Below are 25979 nucleotides of genomic sequence, written 5' to 3' on the forward strand. Positions count from 1 at the left end.
TCTCTTTGAACATCTGTGCCCAAGATACTCTAAGGAATTTATCCCTAAGTCAAATGTGCTTGATTGTGAAGAACAGGACAGGAGTAGGCATACCTGGGATTCATCCCCCCTCTGGTGCTTATTCCCTGTGTGACCTTGGACAAGTCACTTCACCTCTGTCAATCTGTTTTCTTACCTACAAAATGGGTATATGATAATTCCTAACTCAGTGGGCTGATGTGAGAGTTAAAATTAAGTGAGACTATCTCTAAAAAGCAGCTGGAATAGCGCAAATGGTAAGAGCCCGGTCTCATCATTCATGTTACAGATTTTTCTAGCAACAAAAGAAGGATGGAAAGGCACATCCTTTGTGCTTTGCACAAGGGACCTGGGCCCAGCAAAGCAAAGCCTCAGAGGCTTGCCCAACCCACCTTACTATATGCTGTCAACTCTATCCCTGAGCCTGGCCTGGTGTTAGCTCCCCAAATAACTGAGCAAATGTACCTCTCAGCGTCTTGGTTTCCTTGCCTGTACAATGCGATAACACCTACCTCAAAGGGCTGTTGTGAGGCTTAAATGCTAGATAATAAATGCAGGGCACTTGTTAAAACTGTATCCTTTCTTGCTCACCTTGACCCTTTCTCCTGTGAAATTACCTGAAGTTTCATCTTGCTGGCAGGGTGAAGCTGGACTGTCCCTAGTTTGATTTTTGTTTCCCAGGCCTTGCACTTTACTTTGCAGATGCTGCAAGTCAACACGTGGAGGTTTTGTGGGGTCCCCGTGTTTGTTTTTCTCCCTGGAAATTGTGTCCAGGAAAAGCTGGGTGCTTTAAATTTGCTAAAATATCTCCATCTAGTGGGCTCGCTGAAATACTGCACAGTTAGGCGCTGTCTGGGAAAAACAATGGGGCGACAGCTGGGGCCGCCCTGCCCAGCTCAGAAACGCCGGTGGCTCCCCATTGTCTACGGGGTAAAGTCCAAATGCCAAGCCTGGAATTCAAGCGCCTGCACAATCAGCCCCCGCCCTGCCTATCGAACTTTATCGTCAGCAGCGACCTCCTGCCCCGCCAGCCAGGCCCAGCTCCTCCCCTCCAGTACCTCAAAACCCACACCTGCCTGGCACGCGGGCCTGCCGGGCCTGCCCATGTGCCCCAGCCCACTGTCTCCCTCCTCCTTGCCACTCTCCTGAAGCTAACCCTCCTTCCAGGCTCAGCTCAAAGGCCACTTCTTCTCGGAAGACCCCCCGCCCATCAACCCATCCTGGTCTTCCCTGACCTCCCACCAACACTTGTTGTTGGCTATTTTTGTATTTCAGAGTTAAAGCTGTGTTTTGTCAATGCACTGCCCTCTCGTGTCCAACACAGTGGATTTAAATGATCTCAGGCCCTGGGAGTCCCCGTGGATCTGGATCCTTATCTGGCCTTTACCACTTCCCAGCTCTGGGAACTAGGAAGAGAGAGGGAACCTCACCTGTGAAATAAGTAGTGAGAACACCTGCCTCACAGGGCTGTGGTGAGAATCAAAACAGGATGCCAAGTGGCCAGCGCATATAAACACCCAACAAATCATCATTAGAGTGGTCAGATACACAGGATATATATACAAGATAAATACAGGATACCCAGTTGAACTTGAATTTCAGACAAACGATCTTTTGAAAATTTTATTCTAGAGAGTGAAAGAGAGCATGAGCAGGGGAAAAGGGCAGAGGGAGAGAGAGAAAGAGGGAGAGAGAGAGAGTCTTAAGCAGGCTCCACACTCAGCATGGAGCCCAACTCACAACTCGATCCCATAACCCTGGGATCACGACCTGTGTTGAAACAAAGAGTACGACACTCAACCGACTGAGCCACCCAAGCACCCCCAACGATTTTTTTTAGTATAAGTATATCCCAAATATTACATGGAGGTTCCATGTAACATTTCACAGATAAATGATGCTAAGGATTATTGTTCATTTTGTTACGTTTGCTAATGATGTTGGGGAGATATACACACATACGTACGTACATACATACGCACGCATGCACACAAACTGGCAGATTCTGTGTTTGCAAATTCACCTACTGGCTAACATTTATTTGTGATGCCAAAATCAATATTCATAGTACTTAGTCATTCGCAGACATGCACATGCAGAACACAGAAAAATTTGAGTCTCCCCATATGCATGTTCCCAGTTGAAGTCAACACTTGATACTCTTCTTGTTCCAGCTCTCATACTGTAAATAAGTTTGCTTTTGGCAGTTTCTTTAGTACCACCTTTTTTCTCATTTTTGTGCTTTCTGTTAGTGATTTCACTGTTTAAAATGGACACCAAGCAGAGTGCTGAAGTGCTGTCATGTGTTCCTAAGCCAAGAAAGGCTGTGATGTGCCTTACAGAGGAAATACCTGTGTTAGATAAGGTTCATACAGGCATGAGTTACAGTGCTGTTGGCCATGAGTTCAATGGTAATGAATCAACAGTAGATGTTAAATAAAGTATCTTTAAACAGAAAGCAAGGTTATGTACTGATCAGTTGATAAAAATATTGTGGCCAGAGTCTGTCAGGAACCTAACCCTGTATTTCCCCATGAGCAATGGTTTGGTGTTCATGGTGACTCTACAGAAGTGTGAATAATGAGAATCAACTATATATCATATCTATGTATATGTAAACATATCAACTATGCATATGAAATATATATGTGATAAAAATTAAATATTTATCTATTAGGGATACATGCAGAAATATTATGAGTGAAATCAATGTCTAGGATTGCTTTCAAATATTCCAGCAGTGGGATAAAGGCATATATAGGGAGAGTATAAAAGAAACAAGATAGCAAAGGTTGAAGATTGTGGAAGCGATGATTTATTAGAATATTCTCTCTACTTTTGTGTTTGAAAATGACCATAACAAAAGGTTTTATTTTTTTTTTTCAAAAGGTTTTAAAAAAACACACTGAAGTGAAAATCTCAGGGGAAGAATATCTTATTCAGTAGCTTTCACTCTGGACCTCTGTGGGGACAGGGCTCTCCAGGACGCCACCTGAGATCTCATTATGGGCAAATCCCAAACCTTTGAATGCAGAGTTCTGTGCTGAGAGGTTCAGGAGATGTGGCTGCAGTGTCGGTGCCACCTAAGACATGCTCTGCCACCTTTGGCAACTCACAGTGCCTCTGAACCTTTTTTCTTATCAGTTAAATAAGGAAATTGAACTGGACAACCTCCAGGTTCCCTTTCCTCTCTCATTCTAGGGGCACCTGGGTGGCTCAGGCCGTTAAGTGTCCGACTTTTGATTTTGGCTCAGGTCATGATCTCATGGTTCATGAGTGTGAGACCTTCATTGGGCTCTGTGCTGACAGCGTGCAGCCTCCTTGGGATTCTCTCTCTCCCTCTCCCTCTGCCCCTCCCACACTTCCACTCTCTCTCGAAAAATAAATAAATAAACTTAAAAAAAAAGCCTATCTCATTCTAAAACCAATATTTCCTAAACTGGCAAGTTCTGGTAGTACAATATTAGAGCTTTCTGCCAGCTGTCTCTTCCCTGCCAATTCATCCTGTGATACCACTGTTTGATGAACCTTGCTGAAGTTCTCCCTTTTTGCAACACTCTAACCAGGAAGCTATTCTGATTTTGATTTATCTTAAGTCTGAACTCTTAGCAGAGCAATTAAGGCCTGTGCAGGTAGACCATCCCCTGAAAGCCTCTGCTTAAGGAGGACCAGGAAACAGGGACAACACCGTGTCCATCAGAATATTGCAGGAACATAGAAGAAAGTCATCCAATTCAGCTCGGGGAGTCAAAAGGAAGTCTCCTGGAGGAAGAGATATTTGAGGTGAGGCCTAATTACTAAGGAATTACTGCTGCAAACAGAGGGGAGAAGGATGTTCTAGGCCAAGGCAAGTTGTGTGTGTGTGTGTGTGTGTGTGTGTGTGTGTGTGTGTGTGTGTGTGAGTGAGAAGGCCTGGAGACAAGAGAAAGTTGGGGAAAAGTCCCAGATTTCAAAGCCCATCACACCCTAGCCTCATGAATCTCTGTCATTATTTGCCACCCTTCCCTGTCACCCACATTCCCCACCTGCCCAACATGTGTGATATGTGTGCTGGGGACCCTGGGATTCGTATTTGGGAAGGCATATATTGGACTCCTTACTAGAAGTCCTTTAAAATAACCAGGTCAGGAGAAATTTTTACACCTCCCAACACATTTTGCTTTGCTCATCCAGCATAATTCTGACGGCCCACTTTTCAATAGAGGTACCTGAGTCTTAGAAAAGTAAAGTCACTCAAGACCAGGGAGGAGGTGGGCATTCAAAGGCAGGTCTGACTCCTGGCTGTCGTCCTTCACACTGCACAGGGCAACCAGTGCACACAGAGACTTTGAGTCAGGTGTCTGTGAGAGGCCGCTTCCTTACAAGTTCCGGGCATGCTGCAGCTTATACATACACACTGAGAAAGCGGAGGTCAGCGTCAGGGCCAGGTCAAACAGTAAAGTCTTGTCGCCTCAAGTGCCTATCCCTACCCCCTCACCCCCTCCCCCCGTCCGCCCGCCGACAAATTCTAAGTCTTCATGCCTGGGTTAAAGCTTGGGCTCCACTACCTCCTGGCTATGTGACATCGGACAAATAACTTCGGACCTCATTTGTAAAATTAATCTTGCGAGACTGTCGTGAGGATTAAACGAAAACACCATCTGTGTAGGAAGCGGTCCGTACAATCCTGGGAAGGGTAATACAGACAACTCGCTCACACGCACCAAGGAGCAAGCAGCAAAGCACAGAAAACCCTCCTTCACGCTGTGCGCAGGCGCTCGAGGCAAAGACCCCCGCGGGCGCTCCCGCGGACTCTGCGGCTGCGCATTCGCACGGTTTTGCGACCGTACTGCTTGACGGCGGCGGTGTCAGCCCTCCGGCTGGTGTTGCCGAGGTAACGAGGGGCGCGTGGGGCTCTGGAAGGTAAGGCTCCGGGGCCCGTGGCGAGCTATGGCTCGTGACGCTAAACGTCGTGGCGGCTGCTCCCTGTGGGGGGTGGGGGGGTCTGCTGTGAGAGGAGACGTTGGCTTCTTCGAAAGTCCTCAGGAGCTGGAGCGGGGAGTGTAGAGACTTTCCCCGGGGTCCCACAGCCAGACTAGAATGGACCGAAATGGGGAGCCAGGCTTCCCGGTTCCGCCGGAATTAGCTCCTCTCCCCTTGTCCGAGCACCTGTAGCCGTTCATGCTTCCCTTTTTCGTTCTTTCCGAAGAACACGACGCCACGTTCGGTGCTGGGGGCTGGGGACGTCGAGGTGCATCGGACACCGTCTCTGCCCGAGGGGAGCCTCAGCAGCTAATGCGGTTCTTGGGGTGCCGGAGGCACTCAAGGAAATCCACAAAGGGATAAGTTAAGACAGGGAGTTATGAATTTGGTGGGCCCTGAACACTTTCTGGCTTGTGTGCCATCATTCACTGCAGTTGCAGCCTCCATCTGACTAGCATTTTGCACACGACAGGCCCAGTATGAGGCGCCTTGGCCTTTTTCACGCAATTACCCACCTTATCCTCACAACTGCCTTCAAAGGGTTATCTTTTGTTTATGTGGCTTAGTCTCAGGTCCTAACTTGAAAGCTCCCCAGGGACTGGATTGTTTGCCTTGTCCCTTTCATCCTTGCCTCCCCTAAGCCCAGGAGGTACACCGTTGGAGCTTCAAACATTTTTTAATTGGGAGATGAGCTTTACTGGGTGGGAGGTTTTAACCAGGCTTGTTTGGCAGAGTGTTCCAAGGGGGTTGGAAAGTTAAATGGAGCTACCTCCCCCATTTTTGTTTTGCTGTGTTTTGTTTTATTTGGAATAAACATTTACTGAACATCTAAACAGTGTGTGTCTGCTCAAGGGAAGAATAAGGAACAAGCCCTGCTTTTGATAGTAAATATACTTAACACTACTTGTGTCTGGAGTCAAGTATGCCCAGGTTTGGTAAAGGAAAAGCAACAAATCCCTTACAGGGGGTAGCACTCAGCCCCCGAGTCCCTTTCCTCCTCTGAACAACGGGAATGGTAATAGTACTTATGTTAAGGAAATGTTGGGATTGAGTTTGAATAGGCTATCCTATCACCAGTGGTTGGCAGCTTTGGCTACATGTTGAACTCACCTGGGTCCCACCCCAGAATTTCTGATAGAGTTGCAGGTAAGTTCTGAGCATTAGGAGTTTTAAGATTTCCCCAGGTGATTCTAAGGGCAACCAAACTTGAGAGCCACTGTTGTATACAAGGTTAATTAATCTCTCTTCAGCTATCATTCCCTGCTTAAGAGTCTGCATTGACTCCCAAGTCTGAACCAGCCTTCGCATTCCAAACCCCTTGACAACTGGCCCAGTCATTCCTCTGTATCTGTGTGTGCTTTAGACATGGGTCCTCCTTTAGGCTAGTCTTCTTGCAATGCTATGTCTCCATACGATAGGGCTTGGGTAACTGGCCCTCTTTAAGCCTCAATTTCCCTGTCTGTGAAATAAGAATAGTAGTACCCATGTGTATAGCAATGGCATAGACTGCCTGGTGTGTTGTACCTACTGGTGATGATCACCTCTTCTAGTTTTATGCACATGCCACATCTTACATTATGTTGTGCTTCTATAATGGCACTACAGAAACATTTCTTAAATGCCTGTTGCAGATATGGAGAATAGTGAATTCCTTTCTCCCCTGCTTTGTCTTTCAAATTCAGCACAAGACAACTCTTTCACAAAACTATGAAACTGGAGATCATTTGGTTTCTCCTGTTTAATTTTATTGAGAGATCATTCACATCATAAAACTCACCCTTGTAAAATGTACAGTTCAGTAATTTTAGTACATTCACAGAGTTGGGAAGCCATCACCATCACTGCAATTTAGTTTTAAAACCTTTTCAACACCCTCAAAATAAACCTGTACCTATAACCCCATTTCTCCCTTCCCTCAGCACCAGGCAACCACTAGTCCATTTGGGGTCTCTGGATTTGCTATTATGGACATTTCATATTAGTGGTCTTATACAATATGTGGTCTTTTGTGACTGCTTTCACTTAGCATAATGCTTTCAAGCTTCATATACACCGTAGCATGTATTAGCACCTCATTCCTTTATTGCTGGTAATCCATTACATATGGACACACCCCATTTTGTTGATCCATTCATCTGTAGATGGACATTTGGGTTGTTTCCACTTTTTGGCTATTATGAATCACACTGCTGTAAACATTTGGGTACAGATTTTTGCATGAAAATGTTTTCAGTTTTCTTATATCTGTAGAAGGAGTGGAATTGCTGGATCACATGGTTATTCTCTGTGGGTTTTTTTGTCTCTTTGTTTATTTTGAGAGAGAGCAAGTGCAGACAGAGAGGAAGACAGAGAATCCTAAGCAGGCTCCACTCTGTCAGTGCAAAGCCCGATTCAGGGCTTGATCTTACAAACCATGAGATCATGACCTGAGCCAAAGTCAAGAGTCGGATGCTTAACCAACTGAACCATCCAGGTGCCCCGATCATATGGTTATTCTGTGTTTAACATTTGAGTGATTTCCAGACTGTTTTCCAGTCCTGTTCAATTTGAAGATGAAGAAACAGGTCTCAGAGAGCTTAAGTGGGTTATGCAAGTTCACATGATAATAATGGCAGGTTTGCATATATAGGAGGCCTACTATGAGCCAGCTTCTTGATGTGCATGCTGCCACATGGGCAGAAGTGACACCAGATCACAGACTGAGGTTTTGTGAAAAACGGCATGTTTTGTGGCAGGAAACTTTCTGTTACACACACTTGGGTTGGAGTACAGGGTTTTTGCCACCAAGTGTCCTAGCTCCTTCTTGCTTTTTAAGAGTATAGCAGTGGGGCGCCTGGGTGGCTCAGTTGGTTGAGCGTCCAACTTCAGCTCAGGTCACGATCTCACGGTTCGTGAGTTCGAGCCCCGCGTCAGGCTCTGGGCTGATGGCTCAGAGCCTGGAGCCTGCTTCCGATTCTGTGTCTCCCTCTCTCTCTGCCCCTCCCCCATTCATGCTCTGTCTCTCTCTGTCTCAAAAATAAATAAACATTAAAAAAAATTAAAAAAAAAAAAGTATAGCAGCAATCGGAGGGAAGATTCCAACCCAGGCAAATTCAAATATAACTTCATTTTCACTTGTTCAAGGGAATTTAATGGGAAGTTCTTGCAGTTAGCCATTTAACATTTCCTCTTTTTCAAAAATTCTAAATGTAGCCTATACAAGTTAAATACTACCTAGAAGTTATAAAAGTGAAAAATCTCATAAAAGTCCAAATTGTTCCTGGATATCTCTTGAAAGTTTCTCACTAGATTCCAACATCCTGCCTCAAAAAAGCATTAAGTTTTAGAATAAATTGCTGCTGCTTCTGTTGAATACTCAATACTATAGTTGGCTTGGATTGAGGGATAAGTCAGCAAGTGAAAATTTAGATAAAATGCTCTTGGAAGAAAATCTCTTAATTGTGCATCAACATGCAATACACATTGTTTTGTTATGAATGCTTTACAATAATGTGTGCATATGCTCTGGTTTCTCTTCAGATAGTATAAATCTTTTGCCTTTTACAATAATGTGTGTGTGTATAGATAAAATGTATATATGTATCATGTTCAGTATGTAATTCCATTGAGGGATCTATTTAAAAATTAAATTATTGTAGCATTTTGCTGCTTAGAATATTTGGTCAATTCTATGAAGCTTCCAACTTGCTGATTCTTATTTTTCATAGTTATCTTTGTAATTTATCAATCTCTATAACTCTTCCTTGGTCTGTGTTTTCCTTTGTCCCCATCTAATTCCTCAGTTTCTTTGAGAGGATGGATGTATAAAGGTATCACACATTGGACAAGGCATGCAATTTCTTTTTAATGGTCATAAACCCATAAAACCACTTACCTTCCTCAGATTTGGCCACCATCATTGGCTATTTCAGGCTTGATCGCATGTGTTGCCCAGTGGGATGCTGGTGTTAACTGCAGGAGGCACTTAACGAAGTTTTACTTCGTTCTTTGGATCCATGTAGATGAAACGTGTGATCTGGCTCCAGTATATCTTTAAGCACCAGATATGCTCTCAGCTTAAGTGGAGCCCAGGCCCGGGATGGAGGGAGCAGCAGATTCAAGTCTCCCCTCATGTTCCGGGGCGTCTGTTGGGAGAGTGGAATGCCCAAACTCTTGCACTGTTTACATTTTCCCTCCTTACATGGAGTTGAGTTTTCCTAAGTCAAATGTATCTGCTGTGGCTCTGTTGCTTTATCACCCAAAGCACTCAACTCCATTTCCTTCCTTTAGCCATTATTGAATTGCAGCTTGTTGTGTTACCTTCGATTTGCTTTTGTGTGTGTTTTGTCTCTTCAAATTGAGTATAAGGCCTGGAAGGGAGAGGTACTCACTTTGGCTTCCTTTACTTCCTCAGAGTATTCAGTGCACAGCAAGCAATTCCATCATTCTCCGGAACCCTTTAGCTCCTAACCTTGAGAAATAGTGAGCCTTCAGACAAAGGGAGACAGATGCAGCCTGTGCTCGCAGCAGAACCCAGAGAGAAGAGCATAGGCTTTAGAATTCCACAGACCTGGGATCATCTTAAGGGGCCTTTTACAAAATCTTTGTAACCTGAACCTGTTTTCCTCATCTGTAGAATGGAGTTGGTAGTACTCACCCCATAATAATAATTAAAGCAAATATACCCACAGTGCTCATTATGTATCAGGTACTCTTCTAGGACCTTTATGGGTCTTAACTCCAAGATAGAGTCTGTTTTTAGCCTTATTTTGCAAGCAAGGAAGCCAAAGCATGGAGAGATTAAGTAACTTTTGCCCCAAATCACACAGCTGCTACTCTGGCTTTAGGGTTCCTGCTCTTGGTGCATGATAGACCCTTAAATGATAACTGTTTCTGTCATTGTTATTATTTATTAATTTACCTTAAAAATTGGGAGATGATTGACCTAATGTTTAGAATGGATTTTAAGGTCCTTTTTTGAAAAACAAAATGCTGACTTAGATTTAATCCTTTGAGGACAGTGTCTCTTTTGGTTTTATCTTTATACCCCTAGCACCTCTGATTATTGGGAGCCGCTGGTAGATACTCAGTAAATTGTCTGTTGCCTGAGTGAAAGAATGGGAGTAATCCTAAAAGGCGGGAATCCTATCATGCTTGCTATCAGACTTTTGCAAGGCATTGTAACTTTGGGCATGTCACTAGGCCTCAGTCTTGTCCACTATAATTAGAAATATTGCCACTGGCTTCTTGGGCATGGTTGTGGGAATTGAGATACTCTACGTGATTGGGATTTGTTCTCATTACCCTTTCTTTTAGTTCCCTGCGTTGTATATATTAATTTTTCTGACAGACTACAACATTTTCTGAGCCTAGAGATGCACTCCCATTTTTGATCAATATAGTTATTGATTGGCTATTTCTTTCTCCCTGTTATACTCTTTAAAAAACAGCTACCCTTGAGAAATGGCGGAAGCAGTTTTCCACGCCCCAAAGAGGAAAAGAAGAGTGTATGAGAGTTATGAATCTCCTTTGCCGATCCCTTTTGGTCAGGATGGTGGGCCTAAGAAAGACTTCAAAATATTCACTGCTGAAATGATAAACAACAATGTAATTGTGAGAAACGCAGAAGATATCGAGCAGCTGTATGGGAAAGTAAGTGCCAGCTGCTTTGGTGTGGCTCCTTCCTCACAGCCCTGAGCCAGCTGTCCCTGTTGCTTCTCCCCATCCATTCCCAAAGCAAACTATAATTGAGCCATATTCTTTCCTTGCTGTTTGGTGCATTGTAGTATGGGAACAGCACAATTTGAATCAGGTGCCCCAAAGCCATATGTTAATGAGGATAACTCCCCGACCCATGAACCCATATTTCAACGCATTGACCTTTCTTGTCTTTCCATTATAAAAGGCTTGTGTGTTCATAAAAATGTCCAGCAGTTTACAGAAATGTAATGAGTAAAAAGTAAGAATCCCCACTCGCTCCCATTCCATCCCCGGAGGCAACCTAAGTGGCATATTGTTCTGTGTCATGGACAGATGAGGCTTCAGCATGTCCTTGGCTCCTTATCTGTTCTCTCTTCTGGTTGAGGACCTCTTCTTAGATGAAGGCAAGTTCTAGTTTTTGCTGTTTTCCATAAATGATAGGTGTGGGTTGAGATTGGTAGCTTGCTTGCTTTTTTTCCCCTCCATAGCCAATTCATTAATGGGGGCATTTTTTTTTTTTTTAAGTAACTAGAGGGAAGGTATAAAGCTATGAAAAGTAGAATGAACCTCTTGTTAACTCAAATAGTTGTTTTCCATAATTTGGCTATTGTTGAATGGATAAGGAAATTGTGGTTTGTATACACAATGGAGTACTACGTGGCAATGAGAAAGAATGAAATATGGCCCTTTGTAGCAATGTGGATGGAACTGGAGAGTGTTATGCTAAGTGAAATAAGCCATACAGAGAAAGACAGATACCATATGTTCTCACTCTTATGTGGATCCTGAGAAACTTAACAGGAACCCATGGGGGGAGGGGAAGGAAAAAAAAAAGAGAGAGAGGTTAGAGTGGGAGAGAGCCAAAGCATAAGAGACTCTTAAAAACTGAGAACAAACTGAGGGCTGATGGGGGGTGGGAGGGAGGGGAGGGTGGGTGATGAGTATTGAAGAGGGCATCTTTTGGGATGAGCACTGGGTGTTGTATGGAAACCAATTTGACAGTAAATTTCATATATTTAAAAAAAAAAACAAATAGTTGTTTTCCTTCTGCTAAAAAATTAGTAATTAAACGTGTACTAACTTGTTTTCTCTTTTCCTGGAAGGGTTATTTTGGAAAAGGTATCCTGTCTAGAAGCCGTCCAAACTTCACAATTTCAGATCCTAAGCTCGTTGCTAAGTGGAAAGGTAAACTTAAATCTTTCAATTCTTTTGACAAGTTATTTTCTTTTATTTTTGATCTTATGCTTCAGATTACACAGGAAATTCTTGAAAATTATATAGGAAGATTCTCTAGAGAAGAGGTAACATGCACAGTAGCAATTTTACTGCTAAAACTAGCAACTAGACTAATTCTAATCAAGGTGGAAGGGTCCTTATGGTTGGTGAAAATGTGTTTTATCGAATTTCTGGAATTGTCAGAAATGTTATTTACGCTTTTCTGTTGTTGAATGTTGACTAACAGGGTACTGTGCATGTGGAAAGTACTAGTAATTAAGTACCTCATCACCTGCATGCAAAATGAGTTTTATATTTTTTATTTTTAGAATTAGAATTTACAACAATAACCATAACGTTAATGAATTTGTTAAAACATTAACCAATGTGTATAGTTCTTACTTGCTTACCTTGACTTCTTTAACATATAAATCTTTTACCCTAGTGTATTTGTTTAAGGAAGTCTCATGGTGATTACATAACCAATGCTGGCATATTAGAACATAATTAGCGTTTTTAAAAACATTTCATTATAAGAAAAAAACACAAATTAAAACTGTGGTAAGGTACCATTTCAGCAGTCAGATTTGCAAAAATCCAAAAGTTTGACAATATTCTCCTTGGTAAGGCCCTGAGAAATATTCTCACGCATTGCTGATGGGAACGCAGGTGGTCCAGCTATTACAAGGGGAATTTGGCAATGCCTAACAAAATTATATATACATTTGCTTTTTTTTTTTTTTTTAAGTTTATTTATTTTGAGAGAGAGAGAACAAGTGGTGGAGGGCCGGAGAGAGAAGGAGAAAGAATTCCAAGCAGGCTCTGCACTGTCAGCGCAAAGCCCAAGAACGGCTGGAACTCACCAACCGCGAGGTCATGACCTGAGCCGAGATCAAAAGTCAGATGCTCGACTAACTCAGTCACCCAGGCGCCTCTATATACATTTGCTTTTTCCCCCAGTCCTCCTCTCCCCCTAACCACTGGTAACCTTAATATGTTTTCTGTGTCTGTGAGGTTGCCCGTTCTAGATATTTATGTAAGTGGAATCATACATTTTGAAGCCTTTTGTGTCTTTTACTTAAGATGTTTTCAAGATTCATCCCTGTGTAGTATGCATCAGAACTTCATCCTGAATAATATTCCATTTTATGGATATATCATGTTTTGTTTATCCATACATCCAGAGATGGACATTTGGGTTGTTCCCACTTTAGGGCTGTTGTGAGTAGTGCCACTGTGAACATTCATATACAAGTGTTTGTGTGGACATATATTTTCATTTCTCCTAGGTACATACCTAGGAGTGAACTTGCTGGGTCATATGATAATTGTATTTTAATTTTTTTAGGTAATGTCAAACTGTTTTCCTTAACACCTACCCCATGTCACATTCCCACCAGCAATGCACAAAATTTCTAATGTCTCTACTTCCTGTTTTTTGGCTTTTGATTTTTCGGTGTTTTATTTTGTTTATGATAGCCATCTCAGTGTGAAGTGGTAAAAGTTTTTAATATTCATGAAGTCCAGTTTATCTTTTTTTTTTTTTTTCTTTCATTGCCTCTGGTTTTGGTAGCATATTTAGGAAACCATTGCCAAATCCAAGCTTATGCAGATTTCCCCCCGTATTTTCTTCTAAGAGTTTTACAATTTCAGCTCTTAAATTTAGGTCTCTGATCCATTTTGAGTTAATTTTTGTGTCTGATGTAAGGTAGAGTTCCAGCTTCAATGTTGTGCCCATGGATATCCAGTTGTCCCAGTATATGCATTTACTTTTAACCCAGCAATTCCATTTCTAGGAATTTATTTAAAAGATACACTGGCAAATATATGAAAAGAAATAGCACAAGGCTATTCACTGCAGTGCTTTTTCTTACATTAAAAGACTGGAAACAATCCAGATACCCATTAGGAGGGGACCAGTCATTAAACTGTACTACATTCGTATAATAAAGTGCTGTGGAGCTGAGCTGAGAATGAGGGATCACAGAGATGTATTACTAAGTGAAGGCAGCAGAGTAAAGGGGAGTCTGCATAGTATGTTATGGTTTATCTGGAGGTGGGTGGATATAAATATATTTTTTTTTAATTTAAGGATATACCACAGATTCTTTTTCTTTTTTAATTTTTTTTATTTTACATGCAAATTAGTTAGCATATAGTGCAACAATGATTTCAGGAGTATATTCCTTAATGCCGCTTACCCATTTAGCCCATCCCCCCTCCCACAACCCCTCCTGTAACCCTCTGTTTGTTCTCCATATTTAAGAGTCTCTTGTTTTGTCCCCCTCCCTGTTTTTATATTACTTTTGCTTCCCTTCCCTTGTGTTCATCTGTTCTGTGTCTTAAAGTCCTCATATGAGTGAAGTCATATGATATTTGTCTTTCTCTGACTGACTAATTTCGCTTAGCATAGTACCCTCTCGTTCCACCACGTGATTGCAAATAGCAAGATTTCATTCTTTCTGATTGCTCAGTAATACTCCATTGTGTATATATATACCACATCTTCTTTATCCATTCATCCATCGATGGACATTTGGGCTCTTTCCATACTTTGGCTATTATTGATAGTGCTGCTATAAACATGGGGGTGCATGTGCCCCTTCGAAACAGCACACCTGTATCCCTTGGATAAATACGTAGTAGTGCATTTGCTGGGTTGTAGGGTAGTTCTATTTTTAATTTTTTGAGGAACCCCCATACTGTTTTCCGGAGTGGCTGCACCAGTTTGCATTCCCACCAGCAGTGCAAAAGAGATCTCTTTCTCTGTATGCTTGCCCACATCTGTTGTTGCCTGAGTTGTTAATGTTAGCCATTCTGACAGGTGTGAGGTGGTATCTCATTGTGGCTTTGGTCTGTATTTCCCTGATGATGAGTGATGTTGAGCATTTTTCATGTGTCAGTTGGCCATTTGGATGTCTTCTTTGGAGAAGTGTCTATTCATGTCTCTTGCCCATTTTTCACTGGATCATTTGTTTTTTGGGTGTTGAGTTTGATAAGTCCTTTATAGATTTTGGACTAACCCTTTATCTGACATGTCATTTGCAAATATCTTCTCCCATTCTATCGGTTGCCTTTTAGTTTTGCTGATTGTTTCCTTTGCTGTGCAGAAGCTTTTTATTTTGATGAGGTCCCTGTAGTTCATTTTTGCTTTTGTTTCCCTTGCCTCCAGAGACGTGTTGAGTAAGAAGTTGCTGCGGCCAAGATGAAAGAGGTTTTTGCCTCCTTTCTTCTCGAGGATTTTGATGGCTTCCTGTCTTACATTGAGGTCTTTCATCCATTTTGAGTCTATTTTTGTGTATGGTGTAAGAAAGTGGTCCAGGTTCATTCTTCTGCATGTCACTGTCCAGTTTTCCCAGCACCACTTGCTGAAGAGACTGTTTATATTCCATTGGATATTCTTTCCTGCTTTGTCAAAGATTAGTTGGCCATATTTTATGAGTCCATTTCTGGGTTCTCTATTCTGGTCCATTGATCTGAGTGTTCTTGTGCCAGTACCTTACTGTCTTGATGATTACAGCTTTGTAGTATAGCTTGAAGTCTGGGATTGTGATGCCTCTGGCTTTGGTTTTCTTTTTCAAGATTGCTTTGGCTATTCAGGGTCTTTTCTGGTTCCATACAAATTTTAGGATTATTTGTTCTAGCTCTGTGAAGAATACTGGTGTTACTTTGATAGGGATTGCATTGAATATGTAGATTGCTTTGGGTAGTATCGACATTTTAACGATATTTGTTTTTCCTACCGAGGAGTATGGACTGTTCTTATATTTTTTTGTGCCTTCTTCAATTTCTTTTGTAAGCTTTCTATAGTTTTCAGCATATAGATTTTTCACCTCTTTGGTTAGATTTATTCCTAGGTATTTTATGGTTTTTGGTGCTCCACAAAGCATCTTCACTGAAAGTGCCCCATGCATACCTACAGAAAGGGTTGGTGAAGTAACTTTCATGGCAGTGTTGGTTCTGGGTGTGGACCTGTGAGTTCTGGGCTCTAGTTCTAGCTCTGGGAATCTGGCTGGCTGAACCTTTCCGCCTACAGTGTTACATACTGGTCACCTGATGGTGTGGGTTTTAGTCCTCATCTTCCTTCACCCTGACTTTGGGCAAGTCATTTCTCCTTACCCAAACTCAAGCCTTCACCCCAGCGCGTTAGAGGCTTGGAATAGAGGATAATCAATCGGCTGTTAAAAGCCTAGGAAAGTGAGTTCACAGACTCCTACCTCCTTAGGAATTTCAGTTTGCTGTGTCATGACCTCCCTCTTCTGGTAATTTAACATGTAGCTATTTAGCAAGTTTTACTGACAGCCTTCCATGTGCCAAGCGCTAGAGATAAACAGGTAAAAAAGCAAATCCCCTCTCCTTGAGATACAGTCTAATTGAGGGCACAGACCAGAAATGATGGATTCTAACCCTAGCTGACATATGACCAAGTGAAGGATTATAAAAGGACTGATTAACTTTGCCTGAGAAGATTAGGAAGAAACACCAAGGAGGAGGAGCTGGGCTCTGAAGAATGAGTAAGAGTTCACCAAACAGACTGGGGGAAACAGGCAGGGGAAGCCATGCAGAGGCTAAGAGGGAGCAAATGCACGGCAGGTCCATGGAATGGCAGGCAGCCTGAGGTGGCGACAGGGCCAACAAGTAGAAGAGAGTGGACAGAGAGGGTAGAAGATGAGGCTGAAGCCAGAATCTGAAGAATCTCCTAAAATGAATATTTGAGATTTACTCCTTCAGGGTGGCCCACAAACTTAATTTTTGCTTCCCTGGTATAAATTCATTTCCTTCAAATTTCTATTACTGTCTGAAACTTAGTTCCTACATAGATCAGGAACAGGTTCTCAATTATTAAGATCATTACACTATTTGAAAACTTTCTAGGTTTCTGGCCAAATGTTAGTAACTGCTGAAGCTGGATGGCGGGTATAGGCAGGGTCATCATGCTGTTTTTTCCACTTTTCCTTCCTCTCTTTTCGAAACACTAATTATGAAAAAAAAATTTTCAGACATACAAAAGTAAAGAGAACAGTAGAATAAATTCCCATGTTCTCACCCATCAGCTTTAATAATTAACTCATGGCCAGTCTCGCTTCATCTGTTCTGCTCACTCTCCCAGTCCCCAGGTTATTTTGAAAAAGATCCCTCACATCCTATCACAGCATCTCTAAGTGGTTCATTATGTATTTCTATAATGATTCTTTTTGAAAAATCTAACGGCTTACGGGGCGCCTGGGTGGCTCAGTCGGTTGAGCGTCCGACTTCAGCCAGGTCACGATCTCGCGGTCCGTGAGTTCGAGCCCCGCGTCGGGCTCTGGGCTGATGGCTCGGAGCCTGGAGCCTGCTTCCGATTCTGTGTCTCCCTCTCTCTCTGCCCCTCCCCCGTTCATGCTCTGTCTGTCTCTGTCTCAAAAATAAATAAATGTTAAAAAAAAAAAAAAAAAAAAGAAAAATCTAACGGCTTAAAAAAAAAAACAAAGTGGGGCATCTGGGTTGCTCAGTCGGTTAAGCATCCGACTTTGGCTCAGGTCATGATCTCACAGTCCGTGAGTTCAAGCCCTAAGTCGGGCTCTGTGCTGACAGCTCAGAGCCTGGAGCCTGCTTCAGAGTCTGTGTCTCCCTCTCTCTCTGCTCCTCCCCTGCTCATGCTCTGTCTTTTCTCAAAAATAAATAAAAACATTAAAAATTTTTTTTAAAAAAAGTATTTTTAAAAAAGGGATGCCTGGCTGGCTCAGTAGGTGGAGCATGCAAGTCTTCATCTTGGGGTCATGAGTTCAAGCCCCATGTTGGGCATAAAGCTTACTTAAAAAAAAATTATAATATTAAAAAAACCCAAAACATAATTGTAGTACCATTATCACTTTTAAAAATTAATATTAATTCCTTAGTCTCATCCAAAATCTATGCATCGTCTCAATTTTTTTCTTTTTTGGAGACTGAGTCAAAATCCATCTAGGGCCCATACACTGCAACTGACTGAGATACCCGAAATTGATTTTAACATATGTTTCCCTGCCATGATTTTTTCCCCAGTGGTTCATTTGTTGAAGCAATGGATCTTCTGTCCTACACAACTTCCCCCTGGTCTGTTCTCAGATGATTACATCCTTATTGTGCTGTTAACATGGTGCTCAACAAAGGAGGTCACAGGCCCAGTGCGGTCCTTCATCTGCTTGTGGACAGTCCAAGAAGGGCTTGCACCAACCTTTAAGCAACCGACTCACTCAGCACATTGCTTAGTTCAGCTCACCTTGTTTCCACAGTCAGATTTTCATAGAGCAGGAAGCTGTAGGTAAATAACTAAATACCATGTCATCTATATCCATTCTGGTGCAAAGGACTTACCTTGTGACACTTGAGTACTCTGAGCAACACTGGCTTAATAAATATACTCTTTGACACTGTTTCCTATGAATTGGAGTTAGAGGCTTGATTGGATTCAGGCTCAAGTTTGGGGGCAGCCTATCTCATGGGTGGTCCTGTGTGTTTCCTTACAAGACAAAAAATGTCTTCTTGTCTCCTTGTATGTCATCAGCACTGTTGGTGATCATGCTTTAATAGAGGATGCAAAACGGTGATATTCAAATCCTATTATTCCTTCTTTGTTTAGTGGTGAGAATGTTCTATAAAGAGAAACCCCTCACTACTTGGTTACCCTGAGAGCCAGATCATGTTTACCAATTTCCAAAATGATGAATCCTCCACAGGTAAACAGTGAATTTCTTCTGGCATGTATTAGTATGTACCAGTATAAATTAAAAGATTCAAGCATTTTGGGGGGATACTATTACCAATGACTGGATTTTAAAACAAATTGTAGTATTATTCTTATTGATGCTCGAATGTTTCCATGTTTGGCCAGCAGAGTCTCTTTTGAAATAAGCCTAGCAGTTTTTGATAAGCTTCCTTGCTTCCTGGTGTAAGTTGTTTCATGTAAAAAATCCTGGCTCTCAATCATATCAACATAATTAATCACTTACTTTTTTACACAATATGCTACCACCTATGAAATAACAGCTAAGGGGTGCCTGTGTGGCTCAGTTGATTAAGTGTCCGACTTGGGCTCAGGTCACGATCTCACAGTTCATGAGTTTAAGCCCCGCGTTGGGCTCTGTGCTAATAGCTCAGAGCCTGGAGCCTGCTTCAGATTCTGTGTCTCCCTTCTCTCTGCCCCACCTCTGCCCCTGCTCACACTCTGTCTCTCTCTCTCTCTGAAAAATAAACATTTAAAAAATTTTTAAAAAACTGCTGAAAGCAATGTGAAGGTTATTTTGCCACTCTTCCTTTGTTTAGAGTATAGGGCAGGTTGATTGCACTGACGGCACCGACTTTAAGCTGTATTACAAAAAAATTTTAAAATTAAATAAAAAAAATAAAAATAAAAAAAATAAAAGATGCTTTGTGGAGCACTGGACAATAGCGATAAAGTGTGCAGCTTTAGGGCCTTGATGTTCTCATCCAAAAGTAGAGGGCATGTACATTGAGAGGTGGCATAGAGGAGGCAGATTATCAAGCCTCTAATCCTAAGCACATGCCACTGCTGCTGAGCTGCAGGGTTGAGTTGAGCAGGATTTCAGGGTTACATCTGAGCACAGCAAGAGCACCGTGATCTGTCAGCATCCCCTTCCAGGGGTTGGATTCACAGAGGGATGGCTAATGAGGCACGTGTTTGCCATTGCTGGTTGGGCAGGATTAGTGAACCTGTTAGATGTGCGATTTGGGGCTTCTTAAAATTGTCTTTGTCTTTGTTGCATTTTCAGTGTTTTTTTTTCCTTAAGGAAAAAAATTTGTCTGAACTAACAGAACGTCTTTGTTGTTACAGATATGAAGACAGACATGCCTATAATCACGTCAGAAAAGTAAGTCATGATGGCCTTGGCCAGAGCTACAACTTAAATCAGATCTGTTTGTAGATAACCTTTTCCACTGTGGTAGTCCATGGCTTTTTTTTTTTTCTTTTTGGTAGTGTATGTGTCCTTGAAAATTATGTCTGAACTTATTGTGGATCAAATTGAATTTGAAATGTATTGTTTACTTTTTTAAATAATCCTAAACCAAATATTTTGCCCTTCTAATTCCTTCCAAATTATGAACAATTACCCTGTAATGTATATGTCTTTAAGTGCTAAGATGCATACACTTATACACTTAGGTCTAAAATTGGCCTCCTGCCCTGTCCTCTTTCCTTGCTCTGCACTTGCAGGGTGACAGAAACGCTTTCACAGAGACTCTTCCTCATCCACTCACACAGCCACAATTCCTTCCTCTAGCTTTTCTTTACACTCTTCCCATTTCCCCCAAACTTTTCTCCCTGACCCCCCCGAACACATGCACTGCCTTAGCTATCACTGTACATCCCACGATCCAGCCTACATACCACTCTCCTAGAGGTTCTTTCCTCACCACCACCCCACCCTTGGTTGAGGTCATTCCTCTGGCTCCCATGCAGTCTGCCTTGGCGTCCCTCCCTGTGCCGTCCATCACATACCTGGATTGAGACTATCAGTTCCTGGAGAGCAGAGACCATGCCGGATTCCTCCCTTCAGCTCCAACACTTAGTGGTCCCTTGGTAGGATTTTGTTGACTCAATGTTCATGCATTTAAATCTTCATTGAGGGGCATCTGGGTAGCTCAGTCAGTTAGGCATCCAACTCTTGATTTCAGCTCAGGTCATAATCTCATGATTCATGAGTGTGTGCCCTGTGCTGGGGCTCTGTGCTGACAGCTCAGAGCTTGGAGTCTGCTTGGGATCATTTGTCTCCCCCCAACCCCCACCCCTGCCCTGCTCACACACGTGAGTATTTTCTTTCTCTCTCTCAAAAACAAACAAACTAGATAGATAGATAGATAGATAAAGGCACCTGGGTAACTCAGTTGGCTGAGTGTCCAACTTCAGCTCAGGTGATGATCTCACAGTTCATGAGTTCGAGCCCCACATCAGGCTGTATGTTGTCATCACAGAGCCCACTTCAGATCTTCTGTCCCCCTTTCCCTCTCTACCTCTCTCCTGTTTACACTCTGTCTCTCAAAAATAAACATTAAAAAAAATTTAGGGGTGCCTGTGTGGCTCAGTCGTTTAAGCATCTGACTCTTGATTTCAGCTTGGGTCATGATCTCATGGTTCGTGAGTTCAAGCCCCACATCAGGCCCCATGCTGACTCTGGCTCAAGCTTGCACTCTGTCTCAAAATAAATAAATTTTAAAATATATATATAAGAATTATACTAATAAATAAATACTTAAAAAACATATAAATAAATAAATCCTCAGCATCCTTGAAGGGCAACTCAAAGTGCACCTCTTCTGTAAGCCTCCTAAAAATATCCATGCCCACGATGATGTTTCATCTTGCTTCTAGCACATACTGGCAGAATCTGACAGCTCCTTTTCGGTTTTGTGCTCGGTAACCCCATGGCCAGAGGAGTGGCCAGGAGGCAGTGATACCGGGGAGATCTCAGTGGCTGCTCTGGCTATAACTGCAGGCAGGGGCTGGATGTCAGGTTCTAGTCCATGGGAGGGGCCTGCTAAGGACCCAGCAGAGCCCCCATCCCAGGAGTAGAGCCCCCATCCCAGTAGTAGCTGCAGAAAAGCTGCAGTCAACACTAAGACTCAGAAACAGAGCAGAAGCCTGACCCTCAGAACTGCATCCGGATCATGCTGGCAGTGAACATGGCATGGCATCAAGCCATTTTGAGTATGTGAGGTTCTGAATGGGGGGAGATTGCCACCTGCCTGGGGTTATCCCTTCATAAGCGCTATAGTAATAACGTTCCAAGGATTTTATTGATCCTTGTAGTAGTTTCCTAGAGCTGCCATAACAAAGTACCACAAGCTTGGCTTGTGGCTTGTGGCTTAAAAGAGCAGAAATGTATTCTCATACTTCTGGAGACCAGAAGTCCAAAATCAAGGTGTCACCTGGGGTGTGCTCTCTCGGAAGACTCTAGAGGATGATCCTGCCATCTTCCGTGTCTGGCCTTAGCTTCTGGTGGTAGCCAGCAATCTTTGGCCTTCCTTAACTTGAAGATGCATCCCTCCCGGTTCTTTATTTTCGCGTGGAGGTCCCCTTGTGTCTGTCTCTGTGTCTGTGTCCAAATTTCCTTCTTCCTTCAAGGATACCACTCAGTACCACTTCATCATAACTTGGTTACATCTGCGAAGGCCCTGTTTCCAGAGAAGGTCACATTCACAGGTGCCAGGGGCTAGGATTTAACCATATCTGACAACTCTGTCAGAAAATTATGCCCCCTTATCAATACTTGATTCATTATTTGGCCGTAATAATTACAGTCACAATCTAAATATTAAAAAAATACTAAATACTAAAAAAAATGGGCTTATTTTTATATTTTAGGTTAATTTTCCAGTTTAAATACTTGTTATAATTGTTTCTTTACTATTCCCTCTGAAACTCTGATCCATTTCTCTTTTTTTTTTAATTTTTTTTTTTTAACGTTTATTTATTTTTGAGACAGAGAGAGACAGAGCATGAATGGGGGAGGGTCAGAGAGAGAGGGAGACACAGAATCTGAAACAGACTCCAGGCTCTGAGCTGTCAGCACAGAGCCCGACGCAGGGCTTGAACTCACGGACCGTGAGATCATGACCTGAGCCAAAGTCGGACGCTTAACCGACCAAGCCACCCAGGCGCCCCTCTGATCCATTTCTCAAGTGCATTCACTCTGATTGGCCTTTACCTTCTGTGAAATCCTTTCTGGAGATGGGGATCAGTGCCTTCAGATAATGCCCAAGGGGACTGAAGTATGTTGGTTGTGTCCTTGAAGGACTAGCCCTGAGAGGGGTGCTGGTCTCCCCTCCTCTTTTGTGGTCCTTTATTCAGCCAGCATTTACTGCAGGTGCCTGTGTGTAAGGCACTGGCTAGGTGCTGCAGATAGAAGAGGAGGAAAAGATTCCGTCCCTGTTCTCAAGGGATTCAGTCTAGTGGGAGAGGAAGACAGGTAAGCAATTACACTCTTCTGTGATAAATATGGTGATATATTACCATCACCATTGTCGTGGTCAGTGGGTACTGGTTGCTCCAGTAGTGCTGGTTCCCAGTCTGTATGCTTTACCTGACATCTCAGTTCATCTTCTCAAGAAGCCTTTGAGGTAGATGTACTTATTTCCGTCTCATACATGGGGAACCTAGAAACAGCTTGTCTGAGATTATGTCAGCTCAGACCAGGCAGTTGAGCTCCAGAGCCTCTGAGGAATTGACACATAGAACGGTACCGTAGTTGTACATGCTGGTGTTTCTTGGGTATACTCCACATACGAGGTACTCTACTATCTCTGAAGTCCTAACATCACCCCTGGAGGTAGGTCCTGTTGTTATCTGACAGGTGAGGAAGTAGAACCTGAGGAGGTTACGTAACTTGCTCAAGGGTAGTACTTAGACCTAAGCACACTGACTCAAAACCATTTTGCTGTGATCTTCCAGTAATAAATAGGCATTAATCAATAGGCGGTGGAGAAGGGTGTTCCATGCTAAAGAAAGAGGTGTGTTCAAAGAAATAGAAACAGAAAAAGCAGAGGTGTATTCACATGGTACACCATTTTCTGTAGTCTGGTGTCCCTAAACTGAGTCTGCTTTTCCCTAGCCTCATTGTTGCTTCTAATCATAGCTACCACCTTTTCCTCCTGCCGGTCTGCGCCTTATGTTTCCTGACTTTTACTTTTCACTTTTTTCTTCCTGCGGCCTCTCCAGCAGTGTTTGGGGGTAATCGCAGCAGGATTTGGATTTTTAAGGTATTGCCAGCCAATGAGCCGACACCTGCTCTGTGACTCATAGGCCATATGTCTTAGTCATTTGTGTATCTGGCTGTTTTCATCACCAGTCTTACTCAGAGGCTTCCTTCCACATGCTTTTGCAGCCACTGTCTCACTTGAGCTTTCATAAATGAACATCTGAGGTCATTATGAGGCAGGAATGCAGGTGTGATTCTGGCCTCTTGCAGAAGAGCAAAGAGACAGAGAGGCTAAGTGGCTTAGCTCGGAATCACACAAAAGAACCAACTGCAGAACCCAGATCTAGTGCAGGGCTTGTCCCCACATGGCTGTCCCTGCTCTCAAAGAGCAGTTAATTAAGATGTACATTTCCATTCATTAAAAATGTTATTTGTGAGGTGCGTGGGTGGCTCAGTCGGTTAAGCACCCAACTTCAGCTCAGGTCATGATCTCATGGTTCATGGGTTCAAGCCTCACATCAGGCTCTGTGCTGACAGGTCAGAGCCTGGAGCCTGCTTCAGGTTCTGTGTCTCCCTCTCTGTCTGTCCCTCCACCACTCGTGCTCTGTCTCTCTCAAAAAATAAACATTAAATGAAATTTTTTTAATGTTATTTGTATTTCTTAATGTAATATATGTGAGTCAAAATGATTTTATTTTTTTCATATTTATTTTTGAGAGAGACAGAGCATGAGCAGGGGAGGGGCAGGGAGAGAGGGAGACACAGAACCCGAAGCAGTCTCCAGTCTCTGACCTGTCAGCACAGAGCCCGACACAGGGCTTGAACTCACGAACTACGAGATCATGACCTGAGCTGAAGTCAGACATTTAACCGACTGAGCTACCCAGGCACCCCAAAATGATTTTATTTTTTTAAATAAATGCACCTCCATGAGGTAAGTGCAGTTAGTCCTGGTTTAAAGATGAGGAACTGGGCCTTACCACAGTTGTGTAGCTGGTACAAGAACATAATGTAATGAGAGTTGGAACCCATATTTGCCTTGACCACCGTACTGCAGAGAGCAGAGCAGTGGCCTGTGTGTGCTCTCTCTCTCAGTTAGAGATCTTTTGTTCAGAGGGGCAATTGCTGAACCTTTCTTTCAGTGATTCTTCCACATATTTTGAGTCAAGGAATTTGATGAAAGTTGTGGATCCCTTCCCAGAAAAGTACACATTGACACAAAAATTTGTGTTCAGATAAAGGCGATTCATAGACCACAAAGCTGATAAAGCCATTGCTGTAGGTGGTATGAAAAGCAAAGATTCTTTTTAGGTCTCTCGAATGAAAGTTCTTTTAACTGCTTGTAACCGTGGCCATGCTCTCCGTGCAGGTGAGAAGACACCCTGCTGTTGTATGAGCAGCTACATTTTTTTTATTCTGATCATTAAAAGTAATACATAACACCCTTTATGTGGTTACCCCATTTTCTGGGTGGGGGAACAAGCATAGAGAAGTTAAGTAATTGACTTTGTCAAACAATTACAAGTGACAAAGTCAGGCTGAATGTGAAATGTGCAATACAGAGCTCATGCATGTAATCGCAATGTCACCCTGCTTCTCAGGTGTGAAAATAGCTTTGCTAGGTTTTAACCTTTAAATCTAAGATACAATTCCCAATATGTAGGAAGGCATGTTCATCCCCATGTAGGATAAACAGGGTGTGGACAGCTGGGAGATTCTTCTGATGGGTCAGGGTTAAGCAGCCACAAATCTCTTAAATATAACAGCCCGCTTCCTTGTTCAATTGCGTGTGAGATGTAGCAGTTTATGACATATTCAGCTATCCTTACACAAAGCAAAATACTCAAGGTGAAGAGTAAAATTACCTGTCTTTCAACAAACCATGCCTTCTTAAGTGCTATCAGGCTAACAGCTGTAGAGGCAGAAAGTTGCCTTTAGCCCTTCTAATGATGAGATTTTCCAGTATGTCGGTCTGAGCCCACACGGAGGTGTTCCAGTGGCGTTGTCATGTGGTGACATCTCACTGGGACAGAACCCTGTTGTCTTACCTATGACTTTATGTAACTTGGGAAATGTTTGGGGGTTGCCTTTACATTTAAGGAACTAAGCAGGTATTTCCTCACCAAAATATGCTTCAGAAATTATTCTGAGAAAAAGGGCCCTTCCTGCTAGGATGCTTGGCTATATGTATAGCACCATAATCATTTCTTTTCCTATGTAGTGGAAACCTTAGTAGGTACTGTGAAAAATATTTATTAAATTCTCATTTTGGAGCTCTCGGGTGGCTCAGTCGGTTAAGCATCTGACTCCTAATTTGGGCTCAGGTCATGATCACGTAGTTCGTGAGTTTGAGCCCCATGTCAGGCTCTGCACTGACAGTACGAAGCCTGCTTGGGATTCTTTCTCTACTTCTGTCTCTGTGCACTCTCT

General features: G+C 42.7%; 1 protein-coding gene across 1 annotated transcript in view; it reads left to right on the forward strand.

Moving 5' to 3' along the window:
- Window positions 1-10417: 10417 nt before the first annotated feature.
- TSEN2 (tRNA splicing endonuclease subunit 2) overlaps window positions 10418-25979 on the forward strand; it is a 44507-nt gene continuing 28945 nt past the window's right edge. The window contains exons 1-3 of the mRNA XM_047097209.1: window positions 10418-10611; window positions 11763-11844; window positions 19688-19724. Coding sequence (XP_046953165.1) covers window positions 10423-10611; window positions 11763-11844; window positions 19688-19724 — 308 coding nt within the window. The 5' untranslated portion in view covers window positions 10418-10422. The remainder of the gene's footprint in view (window positions 10612-11762; window positions 11845-19687; window positions 19725-25979) is intronic.

The sequence above is a fragment of the Lynx rufus genome, unplaced genomic scaffold (assembly GCF_022079265.1).
Source record: "Lynx rufus isolate CCGP_SWC_20201006 ecotype Redwood Valley unplaced genomic scaffold, mLynRuf1.p SCAF_4, whole genome shotgun sequence".
Taxonomy (NCBI): domain Eukaryota; kingdom Metazoa; phylum Chordata; class Mammalia; order Carnivora; family Felidae; genus Lynx; species Lynx rufus.